Here is a 20,009-nt window from a genome sequence, read left to right as displayed (position 1 = left end):
GGACAGAGATGGAAAGAACTAGGTAGAATAATGAGAGCAGAAGAACAGAGAGGAGCTAAGTATGAGAACAAAGAAGAAACTATGTAGATAGAATTGACTTAAAATAAAGTGAATGGACTAAAGAACACAGTGTGCTTAGATTTAATTTATATCCTTCAGATGAGAATCCTAGCCACTTGTAGCTTCTGTTCTGGGCCCTGGCAGAAATCTCCTCAGCGCAGGCACCTGGGGAGAATTTGATACCTCACCAACCTTCCCACCTAAACCTAGAGCCTAGAAGGCATCCTTTCTCTTCATGTGAAGTGATCTCCAAGCAGCAAGCCACACATAAGCCCACTCAATGACCCTAATTAAACTTTGGCAGAGGGTTATCAAAGCAGGGAGGGTCTGGTTGGCAAAAAAGAAGTGTTTCTGTGGGAGGAAGAGAAAGGAGGGGTGGGGATCATAAATGACTGAGATCCAGTGTATGCAGATGATAAACTGTCAAAGGAATTTTTTTGAGACAGGGTTTCTCTGTGTAGTTTTGGTGCCTGTCCTGGATCTTTCTCTCTGTAGACCAGGCTGGCCTTAAATTCACAGAGACCCACCTGGCTCTGCCTCCTGAGTGCTGGGATTAAAAGTGTAAACCACCACTGCCCTGCTTTTTTTTTTTTTTTTTTTTTTTTTTTGTCAAAAGATTTTTTTTTTAATTAAAATAAATGGGATGTTGACTTGAGTTTGCTAACATGTGGGCAGCACGTGTGTAAAATACTTGTGTCAGGGTGTGGTGACACACACTTCTCATTCCATTCAGGACTAAGGTAGCAGAATCATGAGTTGGAAGCCAATCTAAAAAGAAGGAGGAAACCCTGTCTTCCCTATGCTGATTCCCTGCCAGTTTCCTTCATACTGAGGAACCAGAGGTTCTTGGTTCATGTATCCTGCATTTGATGTAAACAGCTTAGATGCAAGAATGTAGAACATTGGGTAGCAAACTTCTGCCCTCCGGGGTTCCTGCATTGTGCTGTAAGCCTCTATTTAAGGTTTCCTCCCTCTTTCAATAAATAGCATTTGGCATTCTGCTGAGGTGAATGACCCACTGTCTCTTGTCTCTTTTTTGATCCACAGCCGCTTGCTCCGACATGGAGAACGGGTGGTGATAGCATGGGTGTTACCGCTACAAAAGATGTCACATGTAAAAGTAGCCAAGAGGTCAGGGGACTGGGCCTTGTGATGACTGCTCTTGAGTGTTGACTGCATCTGGCATCAACTAGAGCCCAAGCTGCTGGGCATGCTGTGAGGGATTTCTTATCAGAGTCTTAGAAGCAGGAAGACCCACCCTAAGTCAGGACCACACCTTCTGCTGGCAGAACACAGGAAAGAAGGTAATTGTGCTTTTGGCTGAGAAAGCTCATGAGAGAAGTCCATGAAGGTTTGTGACTGTGGCCTGCAAAGAAGCCCAGGGACCTCGATAATACTGTGTGAAGAAAAGACACCAGACACCGAAGATCACACACTATGTGATTCTGTTGACGTGAACCATACATATTAGGCAAATCAATAGAATTCATGGAATTCAGATCATATACAGAGTCCATCACCATAGATCATGTATCTCCAGGAGCTGATGCATCGGGGCTGTGGCTGGTTGGGATTGACTCAGTATGAGATGTGGCCTCCAGAAATCTCTCTGCTCACACATCAAGAAAGGCACTTGATTGATTTCTCCAGTGCCATTCACAGGGCAGAAGAACACACTTCCAGCTTTGCAGAAGGTGCAGGAAGGAGGAAGAAAGTGAGCAGTGACCGAGGGCCTGGTTTCCAGCAGGTTTCTTAGAGGCAGAAAGATGGGGCCATTCTCAACAAGAGTGGGGTCGCCTGGCCACCTCGGCCTAGTCAGCGGGCCAAGAAGCAGATCTGGTATGTTGGGGGCACTTTGCCGAAGCCAGTCTCCTTGGGACTGATGTCAATGTCCTCAGGAGCCACGGGACTGGACACAGAAAAGTTCTGGAGGATGGTGGTGAAGAAAAGGAACAATTCGTTGCAGGCAATACCTTCACCAAGACAAATGCGCTTTCCTGTGGGCACAGAGGATGAGCCATGTGAGCCACAGGGCAGTATACAACCTTCAGACTGTCCCATTCCTAAACCTGATAACTCTGCCCATTGCAAAGAATAATAAGAGTGAGTTTAACCTTCAACCTGCAATTAGAAAACTTTAAGAGATTCCCAAAACCTTAAAGAATTGGTACAAGGGCCAGTGAGACTTCTTAGCACGGAAAGGAGCCTGTCATCAATCACGAAGACATGAGTTCAATCCCCTGGACCCACATGTTGCAAGGAGAGAACCAATCCCCACAGTCTGTCCTTTGATATAAACACACACACACACACACACACACACACACACACACACACCATAGCACACATGTATATGCGTTCAAACATATACACAATAAATTAATCATAAAATTCAGGACAAAATGTTGGTGGATGTCTCATGGTCACTTCTGACAGATTTCTAGCATTTGTGGGATTATCAGAGTTCTTTGTTCTAGAACTGTAAGAAGGTACTAGATTAGGAATGAAGTGTGTATGTGTACACATGTTTAATGCAACATCTTTAGTGTTCCCTTTTAGCTAATGTGAGAGATTGGTACCCATCACATGGCTGCCCTGAGGATGAAGGTATTGTTTACAAAGACTTTTAGATTAAGAACTGGATGATGTTAAGGGTCCTATATGAGACAGACATGTAGGGACATGTCTACAAGTGCAGCACTTGGGAGTCTGAGGCAGGAAGTTGAAAGACTACAGAGCATGGCCTCTCTGTCTCTCCCCTTTCTCTGTCCCCTCTGTCGCCTATCCCCACCCCTACATTCTCTTTCTCTGTCCCCTCTGTCACCCATCCTCTCCTCCACATTTCTCTCTTTCTCTGTCCCCTCTGTCAATCATCTTCACCTCCACCTTTTTCTCTTTCTCTGTCCCTTCTGTCACTCATCCCCACCCCCATCTTTCTCTCTTTCTCTCTGCCTCCTTTGCTTCTTCAGTTTGTGATCAATGAACTTCAACAAGATCCTGAAGACAATTGTTCACACAGTTGAGAATGGGCGGGGGCACAAGATAAGGAGCCTATGGCATCCATAGTATTCTCAGAGACATAAAGTTAGTCACCTTGGGCATGGAGCACCACAGAACAATGGAAGCCTGAAAGACCAGGCAAGGGCTCCACCCTCTGCCCTGTACCTCAGAGAGTCTTAAACTGCAACTGACCACCTCAGGCTTCCAGACGGACGAGGGATTTCCCAGCAACCCCTGTGCCCTCAAATTGTTGGGAAATTGTGCCTGTGTAGGGGTGTCTAGGGAAAGCACCCTATGCCTTTGGGCATTCCATTTCCAGAACTTAGGTGACATGAGCTTAGAAATTCATGGACTATCTCTCTGAGACGATTCTCCTGGAACTCATTTTATGACCCAGATTTTTCCAGAGCACCTTTTAATGGCTAATCTCACTCTCAATACAATGTACCCATACTTGGAGCTGGTGATTCAGACACCATTCATGTGCCTTTGGCATTTATATCCTTTTGGCTTGCTTGCTTACATGCTTGCATGCTTGCATGCTTGCATCCCACAACAGTGTCCCTGAACCTGTGTCTGTACCAACCATCACTATGTGTCTTACTATTTATTCTTTTCTGCTTGCTTTTCTAAATGTCCTAGCCAACATCCTAACCCCTCCAACTTCTCTGTCCAACCACACCTGGTATGCATTCCTTCTTACATACCTTCTTCTTACATTTCCTTTCCCAACAACCTGCCTTTCTAGACTTGGAACAGTTACACAGATAATACACTTTTATCTCACATCCTATATGTCTGCAACTATGAGGATCAAATATGAAAGGAGGCCCTTATACTGGACAGAGCCAGGAGCAAGACTGAGCCCAGGGTCAGTGAAGTCACTTGGACACTCAACACTAGACAATTCTTAGCTGAGTCATGGCTAGAGAGAGAACACTTGCCTGAAATCCCTCAGTGAGGGAATGAGAACAGAGAGTAGGAACAACAGGAGAGCATCTTCTAGAGTGCACCAAGGAGAAGCTGGAGGTCTGGGCTCTTCTGAGAGAAGTTGCTTAACAAACACTTACCCTTGGGTTCCATCCCTATTATGAGAACATGATGGAGGACACAACTAAAGGCTAAGGAATTTTTTCTAGAAGGCCTCTTTCTCCAAAAGATAAAAACATAAACACAAATTTTCCATGTTTAGAGTCCATAAAACTGAATTAAATTTGGCCGGAGACCTTAACAAATTAAACAAACACAACAGCCAACACAACTACTTGAGATTATATTCTTTCAATGAAGAAGAAGTCTCAGTCTCTCATGGCAGTTGACCTACCCTAGGCTGCCAACTACTCCAGCATGGCCAAGTAAAGCAAAAGCAGAACTGGCAACAATCCAGCTGTGTGTCCATGCCTAGCTCCCTGTTGTCTATAGACACCACATGCTGTAACTCTGAAATTCCTCTGGTTCAGAGTATTATCCATCATGGATGGTTTCTTTGCTCAAATAAATGGTAGTAATTTTGATTTCTCTTACATTTTAACAAGCCAGAGTGTGTACTGCAAACAGAGACAAGCATGTCAAAACATGTCCCATCTCCCCAGTGCTCACAGCTGAAGTCAATGCCTCCCTGGCCATCAAGAACCTAACCAGTTCACAGCAGTGTTCATAGATGATGTCAGTTGTTCTTACTGCTTCTTAAGAAAATACATTTGCTCAGATTTAGAGGCTTTTAAATATTTCACCAAAGACCTGATGTTCAGAATGTACCTTTAGTTCAAGAGTCCTCTTATGGCACTGTAGCCAGGGTGAATGAAATGGTTCAGGCAAAGCAGCTGGAATAAATCAGTAAACAGGGACCTAGATCTGTGTGTCCAGGAGGATGAGCCTGCCCTCTAGTGTCTGGGAGAGGAAGCACAAGTGGGTCTCACCTATAGAGAAGGGCATGAAAGCTTCATTTTTCTTCAGAGCCCCATTGGCATCCAGGAAGTGGTCAGGATTGAAGGTGTCTGGTTGTGCAAAGTACCGTCGGTCATGGAGAGCTGAGCTCAGGATGGGGTACACTTCAGTGTTCTAGGAGATATTATGAGACACAAAGATATTAACATACCCTGACTCCCATCTTCAATCAGTCCCTGAAAACAGAATGTAGAAAACCACAAACAGGCTGAGGTTGGTGATGAGGAGAGTGGAGGGTGATCATGGAGTAGAGATGTGGAATCACAGCTGGTCTCACCTTGGGGAGCAGGTACCCTCGGAGCAAAGTGTCTTTGGTGACTTTGTGTGGCATACCAATTGGGACAAGATCTGAAAATCTCTGAATCTCGTGGATGACAGCATCAGTGTAAGGCATTTTGGTACGGTCCTCCAGGGTTGGAAGTCGGTGTGAGCCAATCACTTGATCAATCTCCTTTTGGACTCTCTCTGCACAGAAAAGGAAACAATGGATCCACTTTGCCTGCTTTGTAGCAATGATATTTCATTCTATAAGCCAACAACCCAGGAAAGAGGGCACCAAGGAGCCTCTCTGAGAAACTCACTGCATTTGTGGGTACAAACAACTGTCCTGTTCTTAATCGACTGTCTCTCTGTGCCCATGCTTAAAACTACATCAAAGCTCTCTCAACTAGCTTCAACTTCGTTTCAGCAGGGATTTAAAAAAAAGAAAGAAATATACAGCAAAGGGCTATTGCATAGTGAGACTTCAGAGCAATCGTATTGATGTAAGAGTGTGATGGAGAAAAGCATAAAAAGTCTCACCTTCGCAAGGGAGTGAATTGTTTCTCTATACACACACACACACACATACATATATACATATGACACACATACACCCATGCACTAACAAACACATGCTCACACTCACACATATGCCATAACTTTACACGGATTTTGTATTAAGAACTTGAGGCTATATCTCAGGAATATAACAGAGAAGTAGTTAGATTAGCAAATGAATCTATCAATGGATGCATGTAAAAATGAATACATAATAAAAGTAATTGATAAGTCAATTAATAAATGAACAGATTTGTGAGTTAATGAAATGATTAGACTGAACACTGGATTATGTATTCAACTCATAAGTCAACAGATGACTCAATTAGAGGATAAATGGAAGAATGGATAGACAGATGAAAGATGAACTCAAAGGCCAGTTAATGAAAGGATTAAGGAATGAAACTTTTGATAGGATAGATGAGTTTATGTATAATCAATGACAAATAGTTTAGTCAGTTCTACTGAACAAAGGGAAACTAAGTTGATGAATTGAAATAAATGAATGAAATGGCCAGTTGGCTTATCACAAAATATTAGACAGTAGATTGATATATGGTTGGATGGGTGGGTACTGGGTGTGTGTGTGTGTGTGTGTGTGTGTGTGTGTGTGTGTGTGTGTAAATAAGTGTTTATAGGTAGGTAGATAGAAGGATGGTTGAGTAAGTAGATGTTTAGTCAGGTAGATGCTTAGATGAATGGGAAAATGAATGAAGAGAAAGGTGGATGACATAAGTTGGTGGGTAAATGAACAGAATGAGTAGATGGATGAAGATGTGCATGAAAGATGGATGAATAAATGGATGTAAAGATAGAAAAATGGAAGGAAGGAAAGGAGGTTGGATGGATGGATGGATGGATGGATGGATGGATGGATGAAGAATGGATGGATGGGTGGATGGATGGATGGATAGATGAATGGATGGATGGATGGGTGGATGGATGGATGGATGGATGGATGGGTGGATGGGTCAATCTTAAAGTAATACAAGAAATCTAGGGAAAATGGGCCAGCTGTGTGTTCATTTGCACAACACCCATAGCACTGCTCTAATTTAGAAGTAAACGAAAGCCATCAGAGCTCAAGTTGTAAGAGGCCCATGTCTCTCCCATCCACACAAATCTCCACAATCAAAGGGGAGGTAGGAGATTACCCAAATGAGCACCTGTGGCGCACCTGCAACATGGGGGTATTTGAGCATGAGCAGGAAGCCATATCGGAGTGTGGTGCTGCTGGTCTCAGTGCCAGCAAAGAAGAGAGACAGCACAGACATCATGAGGTTCTGGTGATGAAACTCCGTAAGTTGGTTGGACTTCTCCTGGTTCCAGATGGGAGAGAGAAAGGAGGGTCAGGGGTGACTGGGTCCTTACAGGAAGATGCTCACACATCCTGGGAACTGTCCTTCTGTCTTACACTATATGGACCACACAGCATTTCTCAGTCCTCCATCATGTCCCTTGCTCTCTGTTCTGTCTCTTCCTCTCTTGACTTTGCTCTCTGATATGTATCACGTTTTGTCTCCCAGGCTCTCTCTTCCTCTGAGGTCTTTTCTGCTTTTTGTCCCTTGCCCTGTGTTTCTTCCACAGCCTTCTTCCTCCCTATTTCATATTCTCCTCCCTTTCTCTAGTCTTCAATTTCTAGATTCTTCTGCATCTCCTCCAATCCACTTCCTGTCTCTCCTCCCCATCCTCTGCCCCCTCTTCCTCTGCTCACATCCTCAGCCTTCACTCTCACCCATCACTTCTCTCATTCATGCAGGACTTACCTTCTCCATGCGTAGAAGGTAGGTATCGATGAAGTCCCTTGGACTGCTGGGGTCCAAGGTTGCCCTGTGCTTCTCCACACTCTCACCAATGTAGTTGAGGACTTCCTGCAGGTTTTTGGAGATTTGTCTGTGGATACCAGGAAAGTATTTCAAGAAACCAGAGAAGAGCTCAAACACCTGCAGGAAAGAAGGTCAGATGGTCACCTGGAGCTATCAGGCCTCAGGAAGCAGGCTGTGTTCCTAGGTCCCAATATTTCATGAGGATCTGCCCTCTCTCCCTCCATTCTCTCTCCTCCCCTCCCCCACTCCTTTGCTCATCTTCTCTTTCCTTCATTTCCCCTCTCATACACATACACACACAGCATGCCCTCAGCCTGTTTCTCTGAGTCTTTCTCCAGCACTTGTATTATATTCTCTCTCTCTCTCTCTCTCTCTCTCTCTCTCTCTCTCTCTCTCTCTCTCTCTCCCCTCCTCCCCCCAAGCCATCATTTTGGTTTTGGTTTTGTCAATCAGGGTCTCATGTCTTTCAGACTCTCCTCAAACTCAATATTTATCCAAACATGGCCTTGAACTCTAATCTCCCATGTACTGGGATTGCACATATGTACTACCATACTAGACTTGCCTTGTGCTAGGGATGAACCCCAGGATTCACACATGATAGAAAAGTCCTCTATCCTCTTAGCTACAGCCACAGCCCCAGGTCATCATCTTCTCATGTCTGGATGACTCAGTATTTCTGCATTAGGGTTTCTCCACCCTACTTAACATCTGACCCCCATCTTCGCCCTCAGGCCTCAGGCTCCTTGTCTCTCCATGTTGTCTCTGCCTTTCTTCCTGCCCTAAGACACTCCATTCTTCACCCACAGAGCAGCCTCTTCTTTTCTCTGCCCTGGATGCTCCTCTCTTCCCATCCACTGACCTGGCTGGAGAATGAGCTGATGAGAGAGAAGGACCTATAAAACATGTCCAGCAGGTGCAGGAACTGGCGGTCTTTGTAGTCAAAGCGCTCTCCAAAGACAATGGAGCAGATGATGTTGGCTGTGATGCACTGGAAGAGGAAGGTGGGGTCCAGGGGGGCTCCTGGAGAATGGAAATGCAGTTCAGCAGACATAGCATCAAGACATGGCATCAGGGGAACATTTGGTGTTGGCCCCCATCTCTGTAAACCTGTCCTCACTACTCCCTACTCAATACCAATAGATGCTACCCCATTTGTACACATGATGCACTAGGCCCTGCACCCACGATTGTATACACTATTTTATTTTAATTTCTTCTCAAAATTATATATAAGATGCAATGCTATTAGTATACACAGAGATAGCTGCTAACTTCACCAAGGTAACACTGCTGTGTTCTGTATGTTAAATGTGTTGCTCTGATTGGTTAGTAAATAAAATACTGATCGGCCAGTAGCCAGGCAGGAAGTATAGGCAGGACAATCAAGAAGAGAATTCTGGGAACAGGAAGGCTGAGGCAGAGAGACCCTGCCAGCTGCCACCATGACAAGCGAGATGTAAGGTACCGGTAAGCCACAAGCCATGGAGCAACTTATAGACTAATATAAATGGGTTAATTTAAGATATAAGAACAGCTAACAAGAAGCCTGCCATGACCATACAGTTTATAAGCAATACAAGTCTCTGTGTGTTTACTTGGTTGGGTCTAAGGAGCTGCACGACTGGCAGGTGAGAGAGATTTGTCCTGACTGTGAGCCAGGCAGAATCAGGAAACTCTACATACATACCACAGCTCCTCATGACTGGGACCAGGATCAGACAGGGGGAGCTAATAAACAGAGCATGTGCAACATAGTCTCCACTGTGCACCTCCTCCCAGGAAAACAATCTGACAATGAGCCCATAGCTGACTCCCACTGGCAGAAATGGTGCAGAGAACTTTGCAGGGGTTGCTTGTGTGGATTTAGAAGTCTGATCTTTGAGTCTTCCCCCATTCCTTCTCTGATTCTAGGCTCTGTGGTGTTCCAAGAACCATCAATAACCAGTGCCTGCTGCCTTTAGTTCCAGGTTTCTTCATGGGCCCTCATGGTGGGAGGGATGTTGTTGCCCCTCCTCTGGGTCTGGCCTGTTTGTTGTCCCTGATTCCTCTGCAGATCTTTCCCTGGTGCTTGTCAGCCTTTATTTGTCTCTGATTTCCTGTCTAAATGTCTCTCAGCATTTCTGTCTTTCTCTTTGCCCTCCCCCTACCTACTTTCCTCCCCCTCTATTCCCCTCACTCTTGCTCCCCTGTATTTTCTCTTCCATGTGGTCCCTCAAGCTTCATCTCAGCTTCCCAGTCTCTGTCACCCTGCTTTCTCCTTCCTAGTCTCTTGATTTCCTTCTCTTCCCTTCCAGTCTCTGTGTGGACCTCTCAGAGTCTCCTGAGAAATCTTAAAAGAGATGACAAACACCGACATAGAGGAATGTGGTGCTAAAAACAGACTAGGTCACCAGAATGCCCCTGTTGTGAAGTTTCTATAAGTACCCAGAAGTGCCTATGGCTGCCACAAAGTAAAACACCCCATCTTTGCTCACCGCCCCACTCATCAGGACATCCTCAAGGAAAGAACAAAGTTCCCTGCTTCTAACACCTGCCTTGGACATAGACCATGTTTTGAGATGGGTTAATATGATCAAGACACACTTGAATGCTGTATAAAGTCAAGGATGACCTCCAACCTCTAAGCTCCTGCCTCCACCACCAGTATACCAAGATGACCAGCATGTGGCACCATGCCAATGTTGTGGTGTTAGGGATCCTGCTGGGAACTGTGTGTGTGCCAGGCAAGCCCAGCATGCCTGAGCTGCACCCACCATGTCAAGCACGTTTTTTCTTTGAGACAAGATTTCATGATGTAGGCAAACTGGCTTTGAATTTATGACCCTCATGTCTCAGCCCCCTGAATATTGGGAGGACAGGCTTGTGCCATCACAACAGACTGACACATATTCTGAACCCAGGCATCAATTTCCCTGAACATAAATAGCCTGCATGCAAATAACAATATCTATGTCTCTGAGTCATTTTGGACACTGTGAACTTTCCATCTCTTTCCCTCTCTTTTTGTATTTCTCTCTACCCCTACCTAATCCTCTTCCATGTGTGTGTGTGTGTGTGTGTGTGTGTGTGTGTGTGTATGTCTCTGTGTGTATATCTTTCTCTGCCCATGAATGTCTCTTCTCTTTCTTTGGCTGTGCACTCAGGTCTCTGTATTACTGTCTTCCTTTATATCCATTCTCCAGGACTCACCCTGGGATTTCCTAAGCTCCTCAACCAGACATTGAGCCTCCTCCTGAATCCGCTCCTCCACACTCCGCTTCCCCATCCCAAAGTCTCTCATGGTTGCCAGAGAGAATCGCCGAAGGGTCTTCCAGCGTTCCCCATTGGCAAAGATCACACCTAAGAAAGTAAAAGAAGCATGGGGGAGTTATAGAGGAAATTCAAAGAAACCTTGGTCCTTCCCCACCCCTTCTCCTCCCTTCCATCAGATTCTCCTCTCTCTGGGCCCATTCCCCAGTCCACCTCATCCCAAACTTTGAGACTCCTACCATAGTCCTTGAAGACTGGTCTAATCACAGCAATTGTCGCCCGGCCAGAGAAAGCCTCAGCTTGGTCCACCAGCGCCTCCCTTATGGCCTCTGTCCCATACAGCATGACCACCGGCCTTGGTCCCAGGTGCACTGTGAACACATCTCCATATTTTTCTCGAAGCTACCAAGCATAAGGGCACCAGGATTGTTGTTAGTTAGTGCAGATATTGTTGCTACCCTGTGAAAACACTTAGATACAGAGTGATGCAGAGGAAGACCTCCTCTGGCCACCTTTCCCCTTCTGAGGACCTAACAATTTCAGGGTCAATCCACAACCATGGAAGTCTGCAGGAATGCTGGATGATCTGAGCAGTACTGCATTACAGTATGGCTGGGGGTGGGGGGGCTCGTACTATCCACTCAGCAGTGGGGAAGTAAATGAGGTGGATCAGAAGTTCAAGATCATCTCTTGCTGCTGTTGAGATGGAAGCAAGCCTGGGGCTACATGAGAATCTGTCTGAAAAGAATGAACAAGATGTGTATATGATGTAGGAAAACTGAGAGTGATGAATTGACGTTACAGAGGACTCAGCCGTAAACCTGCTTAGGAAATACCAAGCTGCACAAGGTTTACAAAGCAGTGCTGCCTCTCCTGTGACTCGGTGGTAAGTAGTAAGCTAGCCAGACTTGTTAGAAACTGTAGGAAAATAGTTATACCTTGAACACAATTGTAGTTTAGGCTTCTGAGAATATAGTTCTGCTAATATTTGTTTGTTAAGTTAGTTGTGAATTAGGCTCCATCCCACATCAAAGAACATGGCTCTACTGGGCAGTTCAAAGGGGATAGCACTGGCTAACAATGACCATTAAGTCCTGGTTCTCTTATCAGAAAGAGTGTAATTCTGCCAGGAGGGCAGGGTGGCCCTGGGTGTGGTGGTTAGAATAAGAATGGCCCCCTACAGGTTCATATATTCAAATGCCTGCTCACCAGGTTGAAAAGATTAGAAGGATTGGGAGGTGTGGCCTTGTTGGAGGAAGTGTGTCACTAGGGGTAGGCTTTGAAGTTTTAAAAGCCCCTGCTGAGCCCAGAGTTTTTCTCTCTGCCCACAGATCAGGATGTGGCTCTCAGCTACTGCTCCAGCACCTGCCATGCCTGTTGTCATGTTTTGCCTTGATGATAAGGAACTAAATGCTTTTTTATAAGAGCTTTCTTGGTCATGGGGTCTCTTCACAGCAACAGAACAATGACTGAGACACAAGCAATGTGATTCAAAAGGAACAACACTGGCCTACTTAAAAATTAATGGTGATAATATCTTTGCTATAAATCTCCATTTATCTGATAGACAGGCCTACAGTTCCTATCTCTGTGTAACTGCTCAAAGTCTGATGGAACCTACAAGATATTTACAGATGACAACACATATGGATTGCTAGTGCCCAAGTTCTGCAGAAGCTGTTGAAATGTCTCTTTGAGCCTAGTTTCTCTTGGATGTTGGTCAGAACTAGATGTGCATTATTAAAGAGCTTTATTCTTATTTCTCAAGTGTTTGGAGTAAATTCTCACTGGTGTGTGGTCGGGGGGAGGGGGTGCTTAACCTGCTGCTTCAAACACAGATATAGACTCTGATATGTGCTGTGGGATATCTTTTTTATGCTGTGAATATGTGTTGCTCTAGTTGGCTAATAAATAAGCTACTTTAGCCTATGGCAAGGCAGCTTAGTGGCAGGTGGGAAATCCCAACAGAGATACAGATAAGAGAAAAGCAGAATTGGAGAATGCCAGCCCACTGCCCAAGAAGCAACAAGATGCTTGCAGACCAGTTAATGCCACAGCCACCTGGCAACATATAGATTAATAGAAATGGGTCAAGTTATAAGAGCTAGCTAACAAAAAGCCTGACCCATAGGCCATACAGTTTGTAAGTAATATAAACCTCTGTGTGTTTACTTGGACTAAGCAGGTGAAGGATGTGAGTGAGAGAGATACATCCCAACCGCAGGGCTGAGCAGGACTGGAGAAACTTCCAGCTACATTTTGGCACCCAATGTGGGGCAAGAATGTCTATCCAAAATCTGAGAAAGCTATAAAAATGGATTCTAAAATGGAGTCAAGAGCAGCTTCCTAGTTGAGTCTCTCAGGCAAGTCATGATACAAAGATGCTGCAACATGCATGCTTGAGCTACAGTATGGCAGGTTCGCAGCAGTGTGGGCTTGACCTACAGCATGGTAGATTCCTGTCATGGTACACAGAGATGTCTCCTAGCCATGCAGTGTGATGCATGGTGGATTTAGCTTTTGCTAATACAGAAAAAAAAAGGGGGGGTGGAATTCTGGGCTATATACTGCTGGATGGAGGCATATAACCACTGCTTCCCAGAGTCAGTTGTGAGCATGGATCCTAGAGCTGGTGGTAAACATACCTACACCATGTTGGGAAGCTAAGGGAGGGTAGAGGCAACAGCCAAAGTCACCATGCAGCTTAACAGCTTAAAATCACTCATGGTTAAAGAAGGATTAAAGATTCACAATAAGACAGATTCAGATGATATAAAACTCTAAATGTTTTAAAATGTATGTAAAAATGTACGTAGGGTTGGAAGAGAGGAAAAGAACATATGCAGTTATACAAAGAAATAAATAGTTTTAAAAAATAAAGTATTTAAAGAGACAATAAAAGTAATATAAAAGTAAATCCACATAAAGATAAAATTTACACAGAGAATCTGGGTTGTGTTGTCTTTGGGATTTTTAATTGGAGAGAGACATTTGATTGTAAAGGCTGCTGAGTTAAACCAAGATGTATACTTTAAAGGTATCTCATCTTCAAAATTTATGTCTAAGGACACATTGCTTTGGAAAAGATGTTCTGCTTTTGTTTCCACAGAAGATGAGAATCCATGGACTGCTTCCAGGCTAATATGGTTTGATCAACCAAGACCCTGTGAGAGGTTGATATAGCCTCACAAACAGCTACAGCCAAGAATTAACTATAATTCTTAATTTTCTCAGGATTCCCATAAGATTGTCAGCGCCCCCAACCAGCATGAAGTAGTATGAAAAGCTATGCCCAAATTCCCAAAATATTGTTTATAAATGTTTATTTTTATTTAAAAGGGGTTGATTATGAATGCAAACTTTCTACAGAAGAAGAGGGTATAGTGTAGATATGATAGGATGAAAGGGTAGGTAATCCAAAGTACTTAGAGCAATAACTTGTTTTAAATGTTTTATGTTGCTATGGATTTTGGTTTATTGATGCAAATTTGAAGTTGTTTTGTTTATTAATGAAAATTTGAAGAAAATTTTGTTATACTGTATATATTTCTACTCCTGTTTGGGGTATTATGTTTGTGCAGCTCATTTGAAATTGTAGTGTATAGTTGACAAATTTAATAACTAGTCACGTTAGTTAAGTTTTCTAGATATACATAGGTATTTTTCAATTAAGTAGGTAATCTTCAAACACTTCAAAGAACTACATATAATATGGCATTTAAAATGTTTTAAAACTTAGACTTTTCTGGACAGTGAGGCATGTCTGCATCTGGCAGCACCAAATTACTCCAAAGACACTCTATATAGAGTTTATCTTCTTCTTCTTCTTGGCAAAACTGGCCATTTGAGCAAGAAACTGCTCTTGCCTGGACTGCTTGACAATATGTTGTATAGACTGGACATGTAGGACCCATGGGAAAGTAACCACTAAACTTTGACTAAACAGAATGAGATCATATTAAAACTACATAGACCAGGCTGACCTGGGACTCACTATGTAGTTTAAGTTGTCTCAAATTTGTCATTCTCCTGCCTCAGTCTCTGAAGTGCTGGGGTTGCAGATGTGAGCCACACTTAGCCCCTAATGCATTTCTTCTAAGTATTTTCAATCCACAGCTAGTTGAATCTGTGAGTAGAGAATCTACCTTTATGGGGAATCAGCTATAAGTTTTGAAGCTGAATATAAACATACAGAAAAACTTCACTTCCAAGTACTTGTACAACAAAAAATACATACACATGTTCACCAATTAATGAACCAGATTATTCCTAGAAGGAAGCCTTAATAAAATGGTACATGCAACAGTGGTGAGCCCACATGGGGAACCTTGTGCATCAACAAAATAAAAGCCTGCCTATCAGGTCAGTGATAGAAATGATCACACACTTAATGTTGTCATAAAAGCAATACCTGCTTACATATGCTGTTATCCTAATGAAGTGTGAACACAGGTAAAGTCAGTACACAGAGTCAGAATAGTGAGATGTAGTAACTATAGGACACAAGACAGGGAACAATCTATGTGAGGTGATCTGCACACTGATGATAAGAATGTGTTCACTTTGAAAATTCGCTGAGGTGTGCTCTTTTAGAGCACCAGACACACACATGGTACACAGACATATGTGTTGGCAAAAAAAATTCTTACACACAAAATAAAAATAAATCTAAAAGGAATCACTTTAAAGTATAACTGAAACTTGAGAGGTAGCTCAGTGGTCTGAAACACTTGCTAATACTTGATGACTGGGATTTGGACCCTAGTCTGCAGTTATAAACCTGGTGTCCCAAGCACACCCGTAGCCCCACCTCCAAAGTGAAGGTGGAGACAGGAGGATGGTGGGGCTTGCTGGTTTACAGCCTAGCTAAGACAATGCCAGGCCCAGGTTAAGGGAGAGACCCTGCCTCAAAGGAATAGACAGAGAGTGATAAAAGACAACCAATGCCCCATCTGGCCTCTATGTTATAGGTGTGTGCATCCACACAAAAAGTACACATACACTCAAACAGACACATCATCATCATCATCATCATCATCATCATCATCATCATCATCAATTACATTTCTTTCCAAATTCCAGGCAGCCACTTGCAGAACTTCTATCAAGTAGCATTGTAGTGTCTGCACCATAGGACCCACCTCCTCCTCTTCTGAGTCCTGACTCAGAAAATCATGACTCTTCCAAAACTTCCTTTCTATCTCTTCTTCTTTCAGATACCGACCAAAGGCTGGATGTGCTTTCCCTGACACTCTGAGCTGTCCCTCTCTTCTTCTGAAGCTCGCCCACTCATTTTTCACCACATGGGTGCTTACAAATGGCTTAGATTCCTCTATTTCTCTCACCCACCTTCCTCTTCCAGCAGCTGCCAAGATGTGCCACTTGCCTGCCCTGATGTTTTTAATCTCAAACTCTGATAAGATTGTCCCTGAGTTCCTCCTGAGGCTGTTCCTTACACCAATTTCCATGGTAACAGTGGGTTCCCCTGAGGTTCTGATGTGAATAAGATAGGACTCTAAAGAAGTTCCTGTGAGGATAAAACAGGTGGTCGCACTCCAGGACCTTAGCAGGCACACCCAGGCTGTGACTCTAGACACCCCAACAACTATCAAAGCATTTGAAAATAGACCCCACCTCCACCACTCTTGAATCAAGCCTCAGAGGCTACACTTAGAAGCCTGACGAGGAGCCCAGTGAGCAGACAAAGATGCATGTTCTTGTGAGCCTACCAAGGAGTATCATGGATTTTGTATGAGTGTTCCACCACATATAGGGAAGGAAACCCCACGCATGCAACACCCTCAAAGGCCAGAAGAGGGAGCCAGATCCCCTGGAACTGCAGTTACAGATGGTTGGGAGTGGCTTATTTTTGGGTGCTGGGAACCAGAACTGGGTTCTCAAAGGAGCAGCCAGTGCTGCTGAGCCAGCTCTCCTCCTCCTCCTCCTCCTCCTCCTCCTCCTCCTCCTCCTCCTCCTCCACCACCACCACCACCGCCACCACCACCATCACCACCCAGGTCCTTCTTATGTCTTCTCCTAAATGAGCGTTTCTTCCTGGAGCTACATGTGACTGAAACACATCCAGACACTGACCCTCACTGAACAGTTTTGGAAATGTTCCGTCACCAAATTTCAGACCATCTTCCAAATTATTTTAGAGTCCCCCAAACTGAAGAGGAGACTGTTAAGGAGTGTTAAAAGCAGTTTAGAATAGACTCCTCCATCCTCCTGCTTCCCTACTCTGGTTTCTCTCCTCTCTTCCACCTCCTCCCTCCTCCCTTTGGTCCTGAGTGGAGACATGATATTCTTACCTACTCCAAAGATTGACACGCCCCTTAAAAGTTAATTCAACTCGCCCATCAGTCACCAGCCAAGAGACAAGCCCTGGAGAAGGCTGCTTCACTTAAACCATGATAAGCAAAAGGGAGGAATAATCATCCCTTTACTGAGTCAGTGTGCATCTCCTTCCCTGACCTTGGTGCAGCCACTTGCAGGACTTCCATCAGCAGCTTTTCTAGTCCTGACTAGACTGAAAAAATGACTTAGGGTTTAAAAGCACATGCTGTTCTTGCGGAGGACCTGGGTTCAATTCCCAGGACTCGCTCAGTATTTACACCATCTGTAACTCATTTCCAGGGAATCCGACACCCTTTTGAGCATCAAGCATGTACGTGGTATGCATGCATGCATGCATGCAAGCAACATTCATACATGTAAAGTAAAGGAAAAGTTTCATAGGAAAGTCATTTTGTTTTGCCTGTGCTCTGTATCAGGCAGGTGAACAGGCAACTTAGCTAATTAACTTTGTGTGGTTATTCTACATCTCAAACTAGTCTGTCAGCTCCTGGGTGTCAGGAATGCAGCTCTGCTGCCTGACAATACCACTGCCATTCCTGCAGGGAAACACGGGACTCTTTATTGTTCAAAATATATAGTTACAAAGACAACCATGGTATATGCTGGAATTTCCTGCTGACTGCACATTTCCTAGACCCTGTGTGTTCATATCATTAACATCACTGCCCCTGCAGGGGAAAGATGCAGCATTTCACACTGTGACAGAATGCTACCGCCCCTCACTGTGGGTCTATGGGCAGTTAGTGCTGCTAGGGAAGGTGGCGATTTCTGTAGTGGTATAGTTACTCATGAGACGCTCATGGTCCAGGAAATAGGCCCCACCCACACCCATGCAGAAGTTAGCATATCCACTTTTCCTCACCAACCAACCCACCTGAACCTAGAGCCTAGAAGGCATCCTTTCTCTTTGTACAAAGTGATCTCCAAGGAACAAGCCCCACATAAGCCCACTCTGAATGATCCTAATGATCTGAATGATCCTTGGGGGGGACACAGAAATGAGATTATCAAAGCAGGGAGAGTCTTGTTGGCAAAAAGAAGTGCTTCTGACTAGGCAGTGGTGGTGCACGCCTTTAATCCCAGCACTCAGAAGGCAGAGCCAGGCAGATCTCTGTGAGTTCGAGGCCAGCCTGGGCTACAGAGTGAGTTCCAGGAAAGGCGCAAAGCTATACAGAGAAACCCTGTCTCAGGAAGAAAAAAAAAAGTGTTTCTGTGGGAGAAAAAAGGAGGAAAGAGAGAGAAAGGGGAGCTCACAAACAACCAAGATCCAGTATATGCAGATGATAGAGTGTCAAAGGATTTTTTTAAAGATTTATTTATTTATTATGTATACAGAAGAGGGCGCCAGATCTCATTACAGATGGTTGTGAGCCACCATGTGGTTGCTGGGAATTAAACTTGGGACCTTTGGAAGAGCAGACAGTGCTCTTAACCTCTGAACTATCTCTTCAGCCCAAAAGAATTTTTTAAAACTAAAATAAATGGATGTTGACTTGAGTTTGCTAACATGTGGGAAGCACTTGTGTAAAACACTCGTGTCAGGGTGTGGTGACACACTTCTCATTCCATTCAGGAGTGTAAGGCAGGAGAATCATGAGTTGGAAGCCAACATAAAAAGAACGGGGAAACCCTGTCTCAAAACATAAAGTAAAATAGCTAAATTTGCCATTGATTGAAGTGGGGGTCTTTTGAAAACCAGGAGGTAACAATTACAAGGTTCTAGAGGGAGATCTCCACAGCCATGGGGAGGGACAGTGAAGGGGGACACACAATCACTGCTTCAGCTCTCATAGAAGGTGAATTACTAGCAAACAAGTGGTAATTAAACATGAAATCCCCAGTGGGAAGCATCGGTGCAGAGAATGGTAAATACAACCCTAGCTGTGGCAATAAACTGATAAACACTCCCCACCTCCTCCTCCTGCCCTGCCTCTCTTCCCCTTTGTCCCTGAACACCTCAAGCTAATCTTTGCTCTCTCTTTTGTTGGCAGGAGCAAAACCTGTTGTTGATGCCCCTGACGTTTTTTTCTTTCTCTTCTGGAACAGACAAGCCCCACAGAGTGAAATTCTACACGCTTACACCTCAATGGCTCCACACCTTTCACGCTCCAAGCACATTCCCACCACAGGATTCCACCATAGTGAGGATATGCCTGCCCATCATCACCAATCAGCATCTCAACTTCCACTCAGCAACCTTCCCACCTGAACCTACGGCCTGGAAGGAGTTGATTGCTCATCCCTCTGAGTGATCTCCATGGACAAAAGCAAGGACAAGCCAACACAAAGGCCCCATATAAGCCTCACCCGCATGAAGGAGCTGAGGAGGCCTCCTCTGTCCATCTGCAGGACGTTTCCCAGGAGGGGCAGCGGACGTGGTCCTGGTGGGAGGTGGCCACGGGCTTTTGGGTGACCCCTGACCAGGAGCAGTACAAAGCCCAGGAGGAGAGCAAGGAGAAGCAGGGCACTGGGCTCCATGGTCCTGGTCTGGCCACTGGCGACTCCACTGCACACTCCAGCAGGACCTTTTATGCTGAGCATGTCTCTCCACCCAGTTATGCAACTTCAGCTGTTCCCGCCTCCTGTCTCATCATTGTCCAGTAGTGTGAGCACCCATACTTCCTGCTTGGGCTGCCAGTCACCTGCTCACTCCCTATCCCCTTTCCCCCACCCTAAGATGTTGGCAAGAACACCATGAAACAGATACACAGGACAAAAGGGCATAGGGAGTAAGGCATCTCGATTTCT

General features: G+C 44.6%; 1 protein-coding gene across 1 annotated transcript; it reads right to left on the bottom strand.

Annotated features, from left to right (window-relative positions):
• Positions 1-1,680: 1,680 nt before the first annotated feature.
• LOC118588192 (cytochrome P450 2B1) lies at positions 1,681-19,758 on the bottom strand. Its single transcript, XM_036194418.1, has 9 exons — positions 19,569-19,758; positions 11,144-11,306; positions 10,845-10,994; positions 8,515-8,675; positions 7,593-7,769; positions 7,004-7,145; positions 5,285-5,472; positions 4,980-5,121; positions 1,681-2,057 (listed from the first exon to the last, which is right to left on the bottom strand). Exons 1-9 carry the CDS (start codon positions 19,737-19,739, stop codon positions 1,876-1,878), a joined length of 1,476 nt encoding a protein of 491 aa, XP_036050311.1. The 5' UTR covers positions 19,740-19,758; the 3' UTR covers positions 1,681-1,875.
• Between the last annotated feature and the right edge of the window lie 251 nt (positions 19,759-20,009).

This window comes from Onychomys torridus, chromosome 1, assembly GCF_903995425.1.
Source record: "Onychomys torridus chromosome 1, mOncTor1.1, whole genome shotgun sequence".
Lineage (NCBI taxonomy): Eukaryota > Metazoa > Chordata > Mammalia > Rodentia > Cricetidae > Onychomys > Onychomys torridus.
The sequence above is the reverse complement of the archived record's forward strand: the minus strand, read 5'-3'. Positions and strand labels throughout refer to the sequence as shown.